This window comes from Patagioenas fasciata, chromosome Z (assembly GCF_037038585.1).
Source record: "Patagioenas fasciata isolate bPatFas1 chromosome Z, bPatFas1.hap1, whole genome shotgun sequence".
NCBI lineage: Eukaryota > Metazoa > Chordata > Aves > Columbiformes > Columbidae > Patagioenas > Patagioenas fasciata.
In genome coordinates this window covers 16,272,986-16,287,715 of record NC_092560.1, presented here as the reverse complement: position 1 = coordinate 16,287,715, position 14,730 = coordinate 16,272,986, and the positions used below count along the sequence as shown (strand labels likewise).

Here is a 14,730-nt window from a genome sequence, read left to right as displayed (position 1 = left end):
AGATAATTTCATGCCCAAATTTTCATTCTACTTCAAGATGCTACTCACTGATTAGAGCCATGTCTGCTTCTAGAATTGGACAGACATCCATGCAGAAAGTTTTTAATGTTAATAGGGGCAGTGTAAGAAGCATAAAAGCCGTGTCAGGTAGAGTCAGTGTAGACTTACTTTCTCAAGCCTTGAGTGATGATCAGAGACTGTGGATTATCATCAACAGCAGCATGTGCAGCTGGACTGGTGAGGTTCCAGAAGTGCTTCATGAGGAGATTGGTGTCTGTTCATATCAGTGCAGTTTTGCTTGTTGCATGATGCGAATGGAAGAAGCCAGCAGTCTCATTGCAGTAGTGGAAGAAATCAGGCTGGGTTTAGAGGGTGGAACTCATCATATGCTTCATTTACCTGATCTTAGAGCAGACCCAGAAACCTTTTGGTGCAAAAAGTTGATGACATTATATTAAAAAACTGAAATGAGCGGCATCCAACTTCTAGTGCTTTTCTGTAAACCTTAATAAGAAACTTCCAGCTTGCACAAGCCACGGAAATGCTCTACATGCGTTTGGATACAATGAATACAACATGTGTGGACAGGTAATGTGTTTCAGAGACTACTGAAAGTATTCCTCAATATCCAATTTACAGGAAGAATGAAGAGTCTATGGAAAGAGTGGTCAGAAGTCCTTGTTAGAACCTCTTGGTGCTATTCAAAATGTTGTATGGGCTCTGGATTGTAGCAATCTAAAGAGCAGGTGGAGGACTGGCTGATTGCTTGCCTCTCCTTCCCAGAAGCACTCATCCGAAGGTCACACATCTAGCTGTCTGTACTGGACAGTTAAGGCTGGTGGCAGCTTTTCCATGCTCAAAGCTGTTCGTAGTTGCGTAGTGCTCTGTGATGTAGCACTGTGCTGGCTTCTGCTGGCCTGGGAGGTGACTTGGAAGTGGAGTTAATGGCCTATGTGCTACCCAGGGGAGGGAGGGATAGCGGTTTTTGCTCTTTGAGTGAACTCTGCATTGTGTAGGAGAGCTGTTAATTACTCATAAAAATGTGAAAGTTGCATATTCACTGTTAAGTTTACATTTTAATTGTTAGTTTAATAGGTCATCATTTTGTGTGAAACAACAGAACATGGCAAGCTGTCTGGCCATAAAAGCTTCTTTCTGACTTTCTGAACTCAGTCTTTTGTATCTGTCAACATAAATGCCTATTTAATGCTATAATAGCTTTAGAATTTAGGCTTACCTTTGAAAAGTAGAATGTATTTTTAATAAAGTCTCAGCTGAAAGCTTTTATACTCTTCTGACATTTAATGGAACTTTCTTTTTCTTTTAATAAAGATTTATTAACTGGTTTTCCCACCACCTGAGCAACTTCCAGTTCCGTTGGAGCTGGGAAGATTGGTAAGTTTCTCTTCTTTTGATTCAAACCTGGTATTGCAAAACCCTTGACATTTCAAACTTGTACAGGAGGTGTCACAACATAGTGGCGCTGTTAACTGCTTTCATCTGGCTCTTCAGAGATCTTTCTTAATCTGTTCACCACCACTCAGTGGTAGATTATTCTGATAATCTCTTCAGTCACTGTATTGTCCCTGATGAATTTCCTGGTAAATCTCAAGCCAGTGTAAGCATTTCCTAAACAGGGGAAGTAGAAACGTGATTTATTTAATTTGTCCTGCACCCTCAGTCAGTTGCTGGCAAAATTTTCAAAATAGCTGCTGAATTTACTTTTAATGGTTTGCCCTGACTCTTTGTATCCTGTATTCATTCTGTAATCTTGCCCTCTGTCCTGCCCTAAACCTTTTATTATAACCTTTGTCCTTGAGATCTTGTGATCTGTTTCCCTTCTGACAAATCCTGGTGCCCGAAGTTCCATCAGAGCTGGCCCTTCAGTCCACTCTTACCATGCCAAATCTTGAACTCTTATCTCTCGCAGAAGCTCCCTGGACTCCATGAATGCCCAACCACAGGTTCCCCTGAGCTTTCCATTCCAGGCACCCTTGTGACATGAGAGATCACCCTGGGGTTAAGTGTTCCCTACAGTAACTTTCACGGCTTTCTGCCATACATGCCTTCCGTAGCTGATCTACCCAAGTGTCCTTGTGGAGAGGGGTGCAGCCCTTCTTGTGATACATTTCTGTGGCTTTAAGTTTCTTGTGTTGTCCCCATGTGGAGTTAAGTGCTTGCTGGCTATCCTAATATACATCCATGTTGACTGACCCGACAGAAGTCTTCAAGGAGCTGATTTTTCTTTGCCTGGATGTTCCTTGACGGCAATGCCTGCTCTCACAAGCTTCCACTTTTCACAAATCTTGCAAGTGACTGTATTCGAGACTTCTCTTTATCTGAAATGCATTTGAAATCAGCCAGAAGTTCAAAAATTCCTCTGAGAGAGGAGCAGACTATGAAATCACACCAAGTTCCTTTCCTAAGGACAGGAAAGGCCAACTAGCTGTAAGCACAAATTATATTTAAACGGCTGGGGAAAGGGAAGCTGCTTGAAAATGTATCACACAGCGATGAGATTCCAAGAATGCTAATGGCCAGTGAGGAAATAGTGATAAGCTTACCTCATTGTCTTAAAATTGCCTACACTGTAAAACTGTCAAGAGCTCCAGTTGTCCTTAGACCATGATTGTTTTGTACCAAGTAGGCCAAGCCAAAAAGAGACTGAAGCACCAATTCTTTTGCTGAAAGCAGTCACATTCTATTCTTTTATAGGTCAGATTGTCTTACTCAGGACCTTGAAAAGCCCAAACCTAAATTTGTGAGAGAGGTTTTGGAAAAGTGCATGCGGTAAGTAAGATCTTTTGGTAGTTGCATTGAAGGCAAAGTTTGATCTTTGCTTCTGGAAACTCTTGGATTCCTTGACTCATCTTCTGCATGTCTATTATTACAACTCAGTTTCAGTTAAGAGATGACTCAGTTGTTTGTATTATTTTAGTCTGGTTTTACCTGCTGTAGGACACTTAAAACACTACTTCTGAGAGAGGGAGAAACAGGTGGAGCAGGTGGTAGTGAGCTGTCTATCCCAGGTATGCACACCTGTAGTTACAAGAGACATGCTTCACCATAGGCATGGAAGGAAATAGATTTTAGGAGATATTTCTGGGAAGTATTCAGCATTCACAGAAATTAAGGGAACAGTTCATTAGCTATACTAAAAATTGAGAATCTAAGTTTGATTTTTCTAGATACCTCTGTTCAGTGACTTTAAAACAAACAAAAACCCCAAAACTAACAACAAAAGTACACTGTCTGGGCTGGACTTAGAGTTGTTGAGATAGAGGGACATAGCAGAGAGAAAAGCGAAATGCTCAAAAAGCGTATGTTATTCAGCTTCCTACATACACAGAATCACACAGAATCACACAGAATTGGCTAGGTTGGAAAAGACCTCAGAGATCATCAAGTCCAACCCTTGGTCCAACTTCAGCCCATTTACTAGATCATGGCACTAAGAGCCATGTCCAATCTCAGTTTAAAAACCTCCAGGGACGGTGAGTCCACCACCTCCCTAGGCAGGCCATTCCAATGCCTGACCACTCTTTCCGTAAAGAACTTCTTCCTAATATCCAGCCTAAACTTCCCCTGGCAGAGTTTAAGCCCATGTCCCCTTGTCCTATTGCTAACTGCCTGGGAGAAGAGACCAGTTCCCACCTGACTATAACTTCCCTTCAGGTAGTTATAGAGAGTGATGAGGTCACCTCTAAGCCTCCTCTTCTCCAGGCTGAACAAGCCCAGCTCCCTCAGCCTCTCACCATAGGTCATGTGCTCAAGTCCCTTCACCAGTCTTGTTGCTCTTCTCTAGACCCGCTCCAGCACCTCAATATCTTTCCTGAACTGAGGGGCCCAGAACTGAACACAATACTCCAGGTGTGGCCTCCCCAATGCAGAGTACAGGGGAAGGATCACTTCCCTTGTCCTGCTGACCACACTATTTTTGATACATAAAAACAGTCATCCATTTTTGGGCCAACTCAGAAGTGTGAAAGTATCATTCTGCAAAATGAATGCAATTTTTTTGTAGCTCTTCTCCATTTCACTGAAAACTCTGTTAGCAAAATTAAGCTTTTGTGGGAGGGAAAGAAGATGGAAAGTAAAATGAAGACATCCGGTTTAATATTTTTTCTGTGTTGAATACCAACATTTTACTAGTTTTCTGCAGCAAATCTTTGGCTTTTGCATAAAACATGCTACCACGGAGCCTCTAAATCTTTTCACAAGCTAAATTAATTGTATGAGGATGAAACTCTAGCATCACAGAGTTCAAATAGAAAGCATTTACTAGTAAGTTTGGTCTATTTAGCTCCTACTACCCAGCAGAAACTACCATTGTGCTGTATAAACATACTGGGTTTTGTTCTATGAATGTTAAATACAGGGAAGCCATATAAAGGAGTCACTTTACAATTAGCCCTGGTGTTATTCCCATTTTAATTGTGCTACTGTGAAACTTGTTATTTCCAGACTCTCTTACCATCAGCGAATAATAGATATTGTTCCTGCAAGTTTTTCTGTCCTCAGTCCTGCTAATCCAGTGTGCATTTACAAATACGGAGATGAAAGTAATAGTAAGTATTAAAGTTATTGAGGGATCAAGTTGAAGAAAATAGTGTTTCAGAGCAGGGGAGCACACTAGATTGTAATATCAGTTGTCTTCATAAAGAGGAATAAAGCTGACATAAATATGGATGATTTTCGTGTGGGTAAATGTGCTTCATGTGAGCAATTAATACATCCTAAGCCTCGATCTGTGTAATATAATCCTCTTTGTTACTTTATGAAGAAAAGAAAATCCAGATATATGAAGTTACTCTTGCTGAGGTGGTCGTGGTGTTGTGCAGCATTGTTTGCCAGAAGTCTAAAATTGGAAAATTCATGTATTTCCCCTGTTTGGGCACAATACTATGCCAAAGTCAGCATATGAAGTGATAATGTGAGTTTATTTTTTGAACTTCGTGAAACACTAGATTTTGCCAGTAAACTCTGTTTAATGAAGCATACAGAGGCAGCAGATAATGCAAAGATTGAGGTAGTTAAGACAATCCTAAGCCTAAAAGTGCCATCCTCAAACATACAAGGAGAGGGGGTGAAAAAAAAGAAGTATTATACTTTAGGAAATTGTCGGAGGCTGAAGTAGAGCTTTAGACAGGAGAGTGATTGCCTGACCTCAGCTCTAAAGGTTTTACTAAAAGTTTTGGATTTGACATGAAAACCAGTAAACATGTTGAGCAGTTTTATGGAATAGTGATGTGGACAGTGATAGAAACAGTTGGTTTTAGGTGTAGCTGGGAACTGTACTTGTTTCTCTGAGAAGCAAATGGATGTTAAAAATACTTCCCGTCTACGTATTTTTGACCTCTTTGCTTTTGTTTAGGGTCTCTTCCTGGATATACTGTCGCACTCTGTTTAACAATCGCAATTAAAAACAAGGCCAGTAATGATGAGATCTTCAACATTTTAAAAGATGTGCCTAATCCAAACCAGGATGACGATGATGGTAAGATATACACTGTAGGCTTTGGCTGTAATTTCTTTTGTGGATAGACTGATGTGCCATCCTTGGAGCTGCGGGTGTGGTGGTTAAGAGAGCTGTGTGCTTTTGCTTCTAATAGCTGATTTGAATTAATCAGTAAATTGAAATAATACACCATTGTTAGGGCTTTTTGTAAACATCTTACATGCAGGGCAGGCCTGTTTTTCTTAACAGAGGTAACTTGTTGCTTGAGGTGTGTTTTCTTGTGATTATTGACAGAGATCACATGAAAGAATTTCGCATTTCCTTTGCCTTCAGCAGCAGGGTGCAGTTCATGCTGTTATCCTCACCCCTGAGATACGCTGCGTGTGCCCTGTCCCAGAGCTTCCCTTCACTCAGTGCAGGTCCATGGCAATTAAGATGCCAGCCTGCTGGCCACAGTCTTCACAGATGCAGACTCACGATGGAACTCCACACATGTTCTTTCTAGTTTTGCAGCCACAGACAGCATTGATTCCTAAGACCTGTGTGTTTAGGGAGTGAGAAGGAGTGTGAGACAGAGAATTAAGAAATTATCTTTACAGCGAGGATGGCTTCAATATTTCTGAAATATTTGCAAGTGCTCTGTCATGCAGGCAGAGAGCAGCAACCATCTGTGGTTTTTTGGTTTTTTTTGTGGTTTGTGGGGGTTTTTGTTTGTGTTGTGTTTTGTTTCATCCCCTGTGGTCCACTGTCGTGTTTTCTGATTTGCTCTCGGCATCACCCACTAATGAGTGCTCTCCTCCCTACCTGTCTGCAGCTGCAGGTAGCTACAGTTTCGGGGCGGTACTTAGCACCATTTACCCGTAGTACCCATACTTGCTCTGCACGCTTGCTGGACCCTTCTCCCATGTCAGAAATATCCAACATCTGTATCCTCATCATCCTTACCTTCCTCTCTCCTCATCTGCTCTCCCTTCATTATGGTCGGCCAGGCCTTCAGCTTGATGAACTCTGCAGTTTCCTTTGCTGTCTTTTCATGGCTGCTGTTCTTCAGTGCTGTTACACGTGGTTACAGCTTCTTCACTGACCTGGAATTCTTTCTGCATGTTTTCTCCGTGACAAAATGGGAGCCTGGAGATCTGCATGTTTTGGAAAGTCTTTACTAGCTCTTTGCTCAGCCTTGCAAAACCCTGTTGATGAAAATCTTTTTTGTGCAATGAGTTAAAACCTTATGTTGTCTCTACATTATGAGTAGCTTACATGCTTGAGGTACTTACGGTTTCAACTTTAAATAACTTGCAGATGAAGGATTTACCTTCAACCCGCTGAAAATAGAAGTCTTTGTTCAGACTCTGCTCCATCTAGCTGCAAAGTCTTTCAGCCACTCCTTCAGTGCCCTGGCAAAGTAAGTTTAATATGTGCACTATTTTGGGGCTTACAGGGAGCTTTAATTTAGACAGTGAAGTGCATGATAAAAGCACTGGACTCCAAGCTTCAGCAATGTTTTAGGTGCTCCACTACGCAATATGATTAGGCCAACTAGTGACACTACTTCCAGAAGAAATGGTAGTGTAAATCCTAGGTTACATGCGTTAATGGAACTACCAGGAATGTGCAGTGCAGCCATGTGATGTAACTCAAATGAGACAGATTTGGAATATTACTCTATTTTAGAGTTACTTATTTGCTGATTATGGTGGGGAACAAGGGTTTCTCCTTATATTTGAATGACTGGGTAGATTCCACTACAAGGTCTTCTACTATGAATATGACTCTAGAACAGTTATGTCTGTATAAAAAAAAATGAAGAAGGAAGAAGAAAGCATGAAATTTCAAAGTAGTCTTCTGTAAACTACTTCTGTCTATGAAAGTACAGTAGAATCCATTCTAAAATACTTTAGAGTGAGTCCCTTAAAGATACGCTTTAACTTCCAAAGAATTTACTGCACCGTTTTTAAGAAAAATGAGATAAAATAACTAATTTTTAATCCTGTGGACTTCGGAGTTACTCTTAAGTGGTCTTGATACATGAAAGGTAGTCACATGCATCTCAGCGAGTTATTTTTCTGTCTGTCCTTAAAGATTTATAAAGCTGTGATGAAAACGTGCACGTGGGAGCTTTATAGAGGCAATGTGGATAAGAAGCTGTAGGTAGAAACCCTCAGGTAGTGCAAGAGATAGGGTGATATGAATACACAGAGCCATGGTATTTTCACTGCTGCACACCAGCAATGGCAGCCAAAGAGCCTCTTAATGCTTCATAGTTATACTACAATAAGCTGGTTTGTGAATGCTGTGTAGCAGTCAGTGTAACTCTGCAGAAACAGAGACTTCTAGCAGCATTTCCTTCAAAAAGAGGCAGATAGGATAAATGTCTGAAGTTAGGGAAACACATAAAATTAAAGGTCTGAGGCTCAAAAGGCAGCAAATTTTGTTCCAGCTATGTGTAGTTAAGCACACAGAGCATGAAAGTGCCTCCTGCTTTTAAGAATATGAGAAACGTAGCCCAGCCACAGGGAGTAGGCTGACCACTAAGATGCAAGTTGCTTTAGGAGCTGTCATGTCTTTGTAGCCTGTTTTGGCTCAGGATGGTTATATTTTCCAGGGAATATTTGTTCAAGAATTGCTGCAGGTAGTCACAAAATTCTTTTGGCCAATCTAAACCACTTACATTGTATCTACTGCTCTTCTGACCTGATCCCAACCCTTTCACTGACTACTTACATCTATTAAAAGGTTTCATGAAGTCTTCAAAACGCTTGCTGAAAGTGATGAGGGGAAACTCCATGTTCTGAGGGTTGTATATGAGGTTTGGAAGAATCATCCACAGGTAAGAGGTTGCAATGTCAAGTATCTTTGTGAGTTTCAACTTACAGAGATCATAATTAATTAAAAATATTACAGTTTGCTTTACATCCTTTAAAAATGGCTTGTCTGTTGGCATCTTATTTGAAGGAAAGTTCAGATTATATTTATCGTTGTTTACATTTTAGTGCCTATAATGAAGCCTGGACATAAATATATACCATCAATGAGGCCTTCCTCAGAGCTCATTGTGGAGGGCAAAGGCTGTTGTTCTGACTCAGACTCATACCATGCTGCTTGTTGTACAAGAGAATAACTTTTGCTAAAATCATACTTCTGTTCAAAATTGGCAAACAGTATAGATGTGTAAATTGAAATATAATTTAGATCTCCTATCAAAAGCAGGCCACGTTCTTAGAAATGTGGAAACCTGGGGTTTTTTAGGGATATTTTTTTTTTCAGTCGCCAGTGAAAGCCGTACAGTTATTCCACAGAGCTCATGCTGGAGTCGCTGCTGTGTGTGGGCAGAGTCAGTGGAGCTGCAGTCAGTGGCTGTTCAGAACACATCAGTCTGACAGTGCCATGACTCTGTTCATTCTTGAGCCAGAGGAAATAACACCCTAAAAGACCTATGGAAAATGCTTCATTTGTTTAAGCTGTTCAGTTTCTTCACAGCAGTTGTTTTCTCCCTCAGCCATTATTTTTCTATAAATAGAAATCCATAAGGAGCTCAAGCCAAATTTACCTGCATTAATTATTTCACATATTCCTTACTGGTGTGTTTGTGTTGCGCTTTATTGTGGACTGTACCTTGCAGCTGCATAGACCAGACTTCCAGAAGCGATGACACTGAGAACAAAGGGTGATCCTTGGATCTGCTATTGGAGCTGTGGCCCATTCCCTAGGGGAAAAACTGAGCACCTAGAAGATACCTATGTGAGATGTCATGTCCCTTCTAAAGCACAATAAAAACATTAAAAAGCAGGATTTTTTTTTTTAATATGTTAAACTTTCCACCCAGATTACTGACCTTGAAAATGTGATGATGACAGTCCTACCTACCTTTTACTGCCATTTAACTAGATCAGAAGAAATTACATTACTGCAATCTAATATCCATATCCTCTTCTTTCCTTTGTATTGTAACATGACCAAACTGAGAGGGAGGTTTCAAACCCAGACTAAACAGTCACGTTAGATTTTTAGAAATAGATCAAAACTGCTTTAAAAAAAGTATCAAGTGCAAAAGTTATGAAGGTCTGCTGTGCTATTTGATCATGGGACTTAAATTTTCCTCTCTTGGGTTTATTGCGGTTCAATCTTCCGATCAAGCAGGTTTTTTTCTTCATTCCACAACCTCCCTGGCACACAGAAGAAACGTGCCTGGACAGCAGGACACTTGTCCAGAGTCTGTTTTCACACTGCTCACCCTACTCCCGTGTCTGGCACAGTCTGATTTGCTTCAAACTATTCGCAGTATTTACAAGACGTATACTGCTAAATGAGCGATCTGTGCTGCAGACAGTGATTTAGCCTTAGGCATTAGTGTTCTCTGGACCTGTAAGCAAGGTTGTGGTGCTGACTTCATGAAGAGAAACATTAACATTGAGATGAAGCATTTTCTTAAAATCTCAACTCTGTGTTTCTTGGAAGATCAGTCTTAAGTAATGAGAAATTCTTCATGGCAATACAGAAAGACAAATAGAGCATAGGATGCTATCCTGGGACTTTCAAGTTGAGTGCTGAGTCTCCCGTATGATTCATTCAGTTATTTCAGTTTTCTTTCCTTAAAAGGAGCTTTGTTACGCTTCCTTATTTGACAATGGGTGGTTTTAAGGATAAGTACAGTGCAGACTGTGGTTCTTAGATACCGTGGCATTCAAGCACGTGAGTAAGTAAGATAAACCTTTTTTCTGAACAGCTTGCAACTGCTTTAGTCAGTAACTCCTCTCTGCGGTTGTCTCCTCGATTGCTTGAAACCCCTGCCCGAACCATGGCAGCGCCTGTGCCACTGGCTACACAGCGCTGCCCCTGTCCAGAGATGAACAGGTCCTGCAGAGAAGAACCTGTTTGAAGAGAGTTGCAGTTCAGGGAGAGTAGGCCAACAATAACTCCTTCTTTATGGTCATCTGACAGGTGTGTGTGCTCTGATTTTAGAACTTCGGTGTCAGATGCTGGGACTTGTGTCTCCAAGGCCTCACTTCCATCTACGATACTTTTATTTTTTGCTTTTGTGTGGAAGTATGTACATTAACAGAGACTTTCACAAGAAGTAGAAAAGGTTGTTAAACAAGATCAGAATGCTTTATGTACTTGATATACATCTCTTAATTTGAGCAGTTTTAGGCTAGACTACACAGCTTCCTTAAAGCATTTTAAATTACCCAGTAATATCACTAACATAGAGCTGCATCAAACCATCTCTGTTTTTATCTAAAGCTGGTGTACTTTATACAGATTGTGTGTGTAATGTCTTTCACAAAATACAGATGATTGCTGTGCTTGTGGACAAGATGATTCGGACACAAATTGTTGACTGTGCTGCAGTAGCAAACTGGATCTTCTCTTCAGAGCTTGCACATGATTTTACTAGGTAACAAGAATTTGTCTTGGGTTGCTGTTTGTCTCTGAATTACTATTCTAAGTGGCCAGTACACAGTTTAGTCTATGAAAACTGGGTAGTGGAAGAAAAAGGTGTAATTAAGCATTCCCTCCTTCTACAAAATATGTACTTCAGCATTCTTCTTTCTGAGTTGGGCTATGAATGTTTATGTGACAGTACAGGAATGTTGTTACCATGTCATTTTGCCAATAGTCTCTAACCCTGCCAAAGCAGAACAACACTTCACCTATTTCTAGACAAGGTCTGTTGCTGTGTGTTTTATAGCTGCTAGCTTAGTGTGGTCCTGATCTTTGGTTTAGGTATGTAACTCGTACCACCACCGATACATTTCTTGTGGAGAGCGTTTGGTCTGAGAAGTCGATTTGATGTTGGTAGTCTTGCAGTAACTGTATTAGACAGAATGCTAGTTTGGAAATGTACTGCAAAATATAGAAAATAAATTATTGTTTAGCTTTCTTACATTACAGGTATGCTTTCTTATATGCCAAGTGTTTGCTCACTCTAGTAGATGTCTCAGATGATACCAAGTTCTTTAAATTCCCCCAAATGCATTTTTATTTAATAAACTACATTAGTTTTCTGTCTTGGAGTAGTGTGTATTGTAGCGTTTTGAGCTTTGTGTCTTGCCTAGGTTTTATATCTGGGAGATCTTACATTCCACAATTCGTAAGATGAATAAGCATGTTCTGAAGATTCACAAAGAACTGGAGGAGACTAAGGCAAGATTGGCCCGGCAGCACAAAAGAGTGAGTAATTTGGTTTTAATTATTTTAAGCTAAGCAATACAAACCTGCATGCTGTCAAACTGATGCATGTCTGGTTTGGGGAAGGACCGAATAGGTATTTTATCAGGAAGCATGTCTGCAGACATGGTCATCTGCAGCGATAAGACATCAAAAACTAGATGCATGTTCTCAGTCTACTTTTTTAATGGTAGTATAACCTAAGAATTCAGTAAAATCTTCAAAGGAATTCAGGTGTATTTGCTCTGTTCAAGTTCACTCTCACAATTTTATCTTCCAATATGAGCATGTCTTTCACTTGCTTTCTAATATGGATTCCAATTACCTTATTAGATAACAATTAGAAGAGTTACAAATTATTTATAGTAAGTTCTGTTAAAGAGTACTCTTGTGGCTTCCATGCAGAAGTGCACGGAAACAGCTATTTGCTATTGAAAAGTTGGCTGTTACTGTTCTTCTGATGGATGCTGCTGGATTCTGACACTGGCATGTGCCACCTCCTTCTTCCAGCTTATTTATCTGAATAACTTTGCATGATCTGGGTTACCATTGTATACAACCAGCTGATGAGCCACTGTTGTGTTCTGTTGTCCCAAGTGGGAGAGTAAAACAGGGTGAGAGAAAGTCTTCTGGCAGCTGCAAATGACAGGGCCCGGGGAAGCTTCACTTAATGCAGTACTTAGTTGTGATAGAATTAAGTCACTTTATAAACATGTTGAGAGTTGCAGAGAGCAAGCTTCCAGAAGCTTCTCTTGAGAGATCACTAATACCGCACGGTTTGCCGGTGTTGGTTTATCCCAGCCCCTTCATCTTCTTTCCTTCACTTCCAGCAAAAGCCATCATAGTTGCTTGCATCATCAATCTGCAGCTGATAAATGCCTGTGATTATTGATGACCTAGGTGCAGTCATTGATCGTACTGTGAGGCAAAGAGCTTCTCTGGCATCTCTAAACAAATACATCAGTGTTTTCGTTTCTGTACTTGTCTCTTGCTGCAGCTCTTTATTACTGAGCACTTTAAATATTAGTATTTTGCCAGAAAGAAACACTTCTGTGCAGCAGTGAGTAGTTCTGCAGGCTGTTACTCTGCTGCATGGCCATTCCTTTTAGAGTAAGTAAGCTGTCAAGTTTTGGTATCCCCAGCATGAAGCAGATGGCCTTACTATGGAATGAATCCAAGGCTTACATGCTTTCTCTTAGGTCATTTTAGTCCTTTAGTGTTCTGAGTTCAGGAGACCTCTGTAGATGGAGGAAAAAGAAAGTTCCTCTAGAGAGAAGAAAATCCTATAGAGGATTGCTCTGGTAAATTGGTTTTATTTTTTTATGCTGATTCATTTGCTGTGCAGTAGGTGAGTTAACACATGGCCCTATATTTGTCACAAGTTGCACATAGTCCTTTTACAAATATCTGAAGTTTTGAGCTTTTAATGGCTATTTTTGCATAGAAACAATCTTATGAGACTGAAGCAATATCTGTATTCGAATGCACCGTAATCCACCAGAATCTGCCTTTCTACCTGTATCCCTTGTAGTCTCATGTAAGACTTTGTTACCCAAGCTCCCAAGTCTGGTAATTACGCGTTTTGTGTTTTTTGTTGTTGTGTTGGTTTGGTTTTGAGGCAATGAGAACATGCCATGTTACTAGGTAGTGGTTTGGTTTCCATGCTGGCTCTTTCTAGTCTGACAGCATCTCTTTTAGTCATGAATACAGGGAGTCCCCAGTTTAACACTATGGGTACAGTCTCTGGGCTTCTTTTGTGCTAACCAGACGGATTCATCAAGAGTTCTTGCTCCAAGTGCTGTATTTTTTTGAGCCCTGAGATTTCAGAACTGTTTATTGAATTAATTACCTGCCCTGCTGCAGCAGACACAATTTTATAAATCTACAGTGATTTTTTTTTTTTTTTTTAAAGCTGTTCATTATCTGATAATGATAAAGTCAGGAGGGGTATTACCTTTTACTGTGTTTCTGCTAAATGAAGAACTAGGAAATCATTAAGCTTGCTCTGGTTTCTCTGAAATACTGATTTTTTTTTTTTTTTTTTTCCCCCGGGGTTTTCCCACATTGGCATTTTCCTTCCAAATTTATTTCCTTAATTATATTCAGCGTAAATGTCCTTCAAAATACAATACTTCAGTTGCTGATCTTCAGTTGCTCTGAAGGCCTTTTCACATGCGGAGCAGGAGGGCACTGACAATATCCACAGGTAGCCAGGTTGGTAGTTACTCTTGTGGTGTTGTCACTTACAGCGAGACAGCGATGATGATGACGATGACGATGACCGCAGCAGCGATCGGGAAGATGGACCGCTGGAAGAGCAGATAGAGCGCTTGCAGGAAAAAGTGGAGTCAGCCCAGAGCGAGCAAAAGAACCTCTTCCTCGTTATATTCCAGGTATGACAGTCAAAGTGTCTTCTCACTTCCAGGTTTTAAAGTTACTGGAGTTGTAAGATTTCAGTGTCACTTGTATCACAGGCATCTTCTTGGAATAAGAATGTGGGAAGGGGTTGATGGGTTTACTGTGGGGTGGAGTCAGTTCCTGTCATCCCCTTGCGAAAGCAGGATTTGTTCCGTTGCAAGTGCTCAGGAACGGGGGAGTTCTGCTAGCATGCAGTTCCTTGAACAACCAGAAGCTAACTGCATTTTATTTGCTTACTAAATTCAGTGTTTCCCAAGCAAAATAATTTTTCTCATGTTACTGTTCAAAGCTTGTGTCCCTCAGATCCTCTTACCTGAGCTTTGGGTCCTGATTTTGTTCCATGAGACTGAAATAAGTGTATTTTTTTTTCCTCTGCTGCAGCGTTTCATTATGTTGTTAACTGAGCACTTAGTGCGCTGCGAGACTGGTGGAATTGATGTATTTACACCTTGGTACAAGAGCTGTATAGAGAGGTTGCAGCAGATCTTCCTGCAGGTAAGCGTCATTTCTGGGTTTGGAAGGTGGTGGGGTGGGTACGTGCTGGATAGACGACTTTTGTGGCTGGAGAACCGGGCCGTGCATGCGAGCAGCAGTAGGTGGCAGCAGAAGTCTTCTCTGGAGGCAGCTGTGGGGCCAGCCCGCACCTCTTGGGTTCTGGCCACGTCTCAGCCCCTGACTGGTGGAGT

The 14,730-nt window shown here is 40.8% G+C and overlaps 1 protein-coding gene across 1 annotated transcript in view; it reads left to right on the top strand.

The window, feature by feature from the left end:
• NCBP1 (nuclear cap binding protein subunit 1) overlaps window positions 1-14,730 on the top strand; it is a 31,666-nt gene that overhangs the window by 14,341 nt on the left and 2,595 nt on the right. Inside the window, exons 12-22 of the mRNA XM_065860709.2 lie at window positions 524-588; window positions 1,333-1,395; window positions 2,716-2,790; window positions 4,465-4,568; window positions 5,375-5,497; window positions 6,758-6,860; window positions 8,192-8,285; window positions 10,750-10,853; window positions 11,515-11,629; window positions 13,876-14,019; window positions 14,426-14,539. Of these exons, the coding sequence (XP_065716781.1) occupies window positions 524-588; window positions 1,333-1,395; window positions 2,716-2,790; window positions 4,465-4,568; window positions 5,375-5,497; window positions 6,758-6,860; window positions 8,192-8,285; window positions 10,750-10,853; window positions 11,515-11,629; window positions 13,876-14,019; window positions 14,426-14,539 (1,104 nt within the window). The remainder of the gene's footprint in view (window positions 1-523; window positions 589-1,332; window positions 1,396-2,715; window positions 2,791-4,464; window positions 4,569-5,374; window positions 5,498-6,757; window positions 6,861-8,191; window positions 8,286-10,749; window positions 10,854-11,514; window positions 11,630-13,875; window positions 14,020-14,425; window positions 14,540-14,730) is intronic.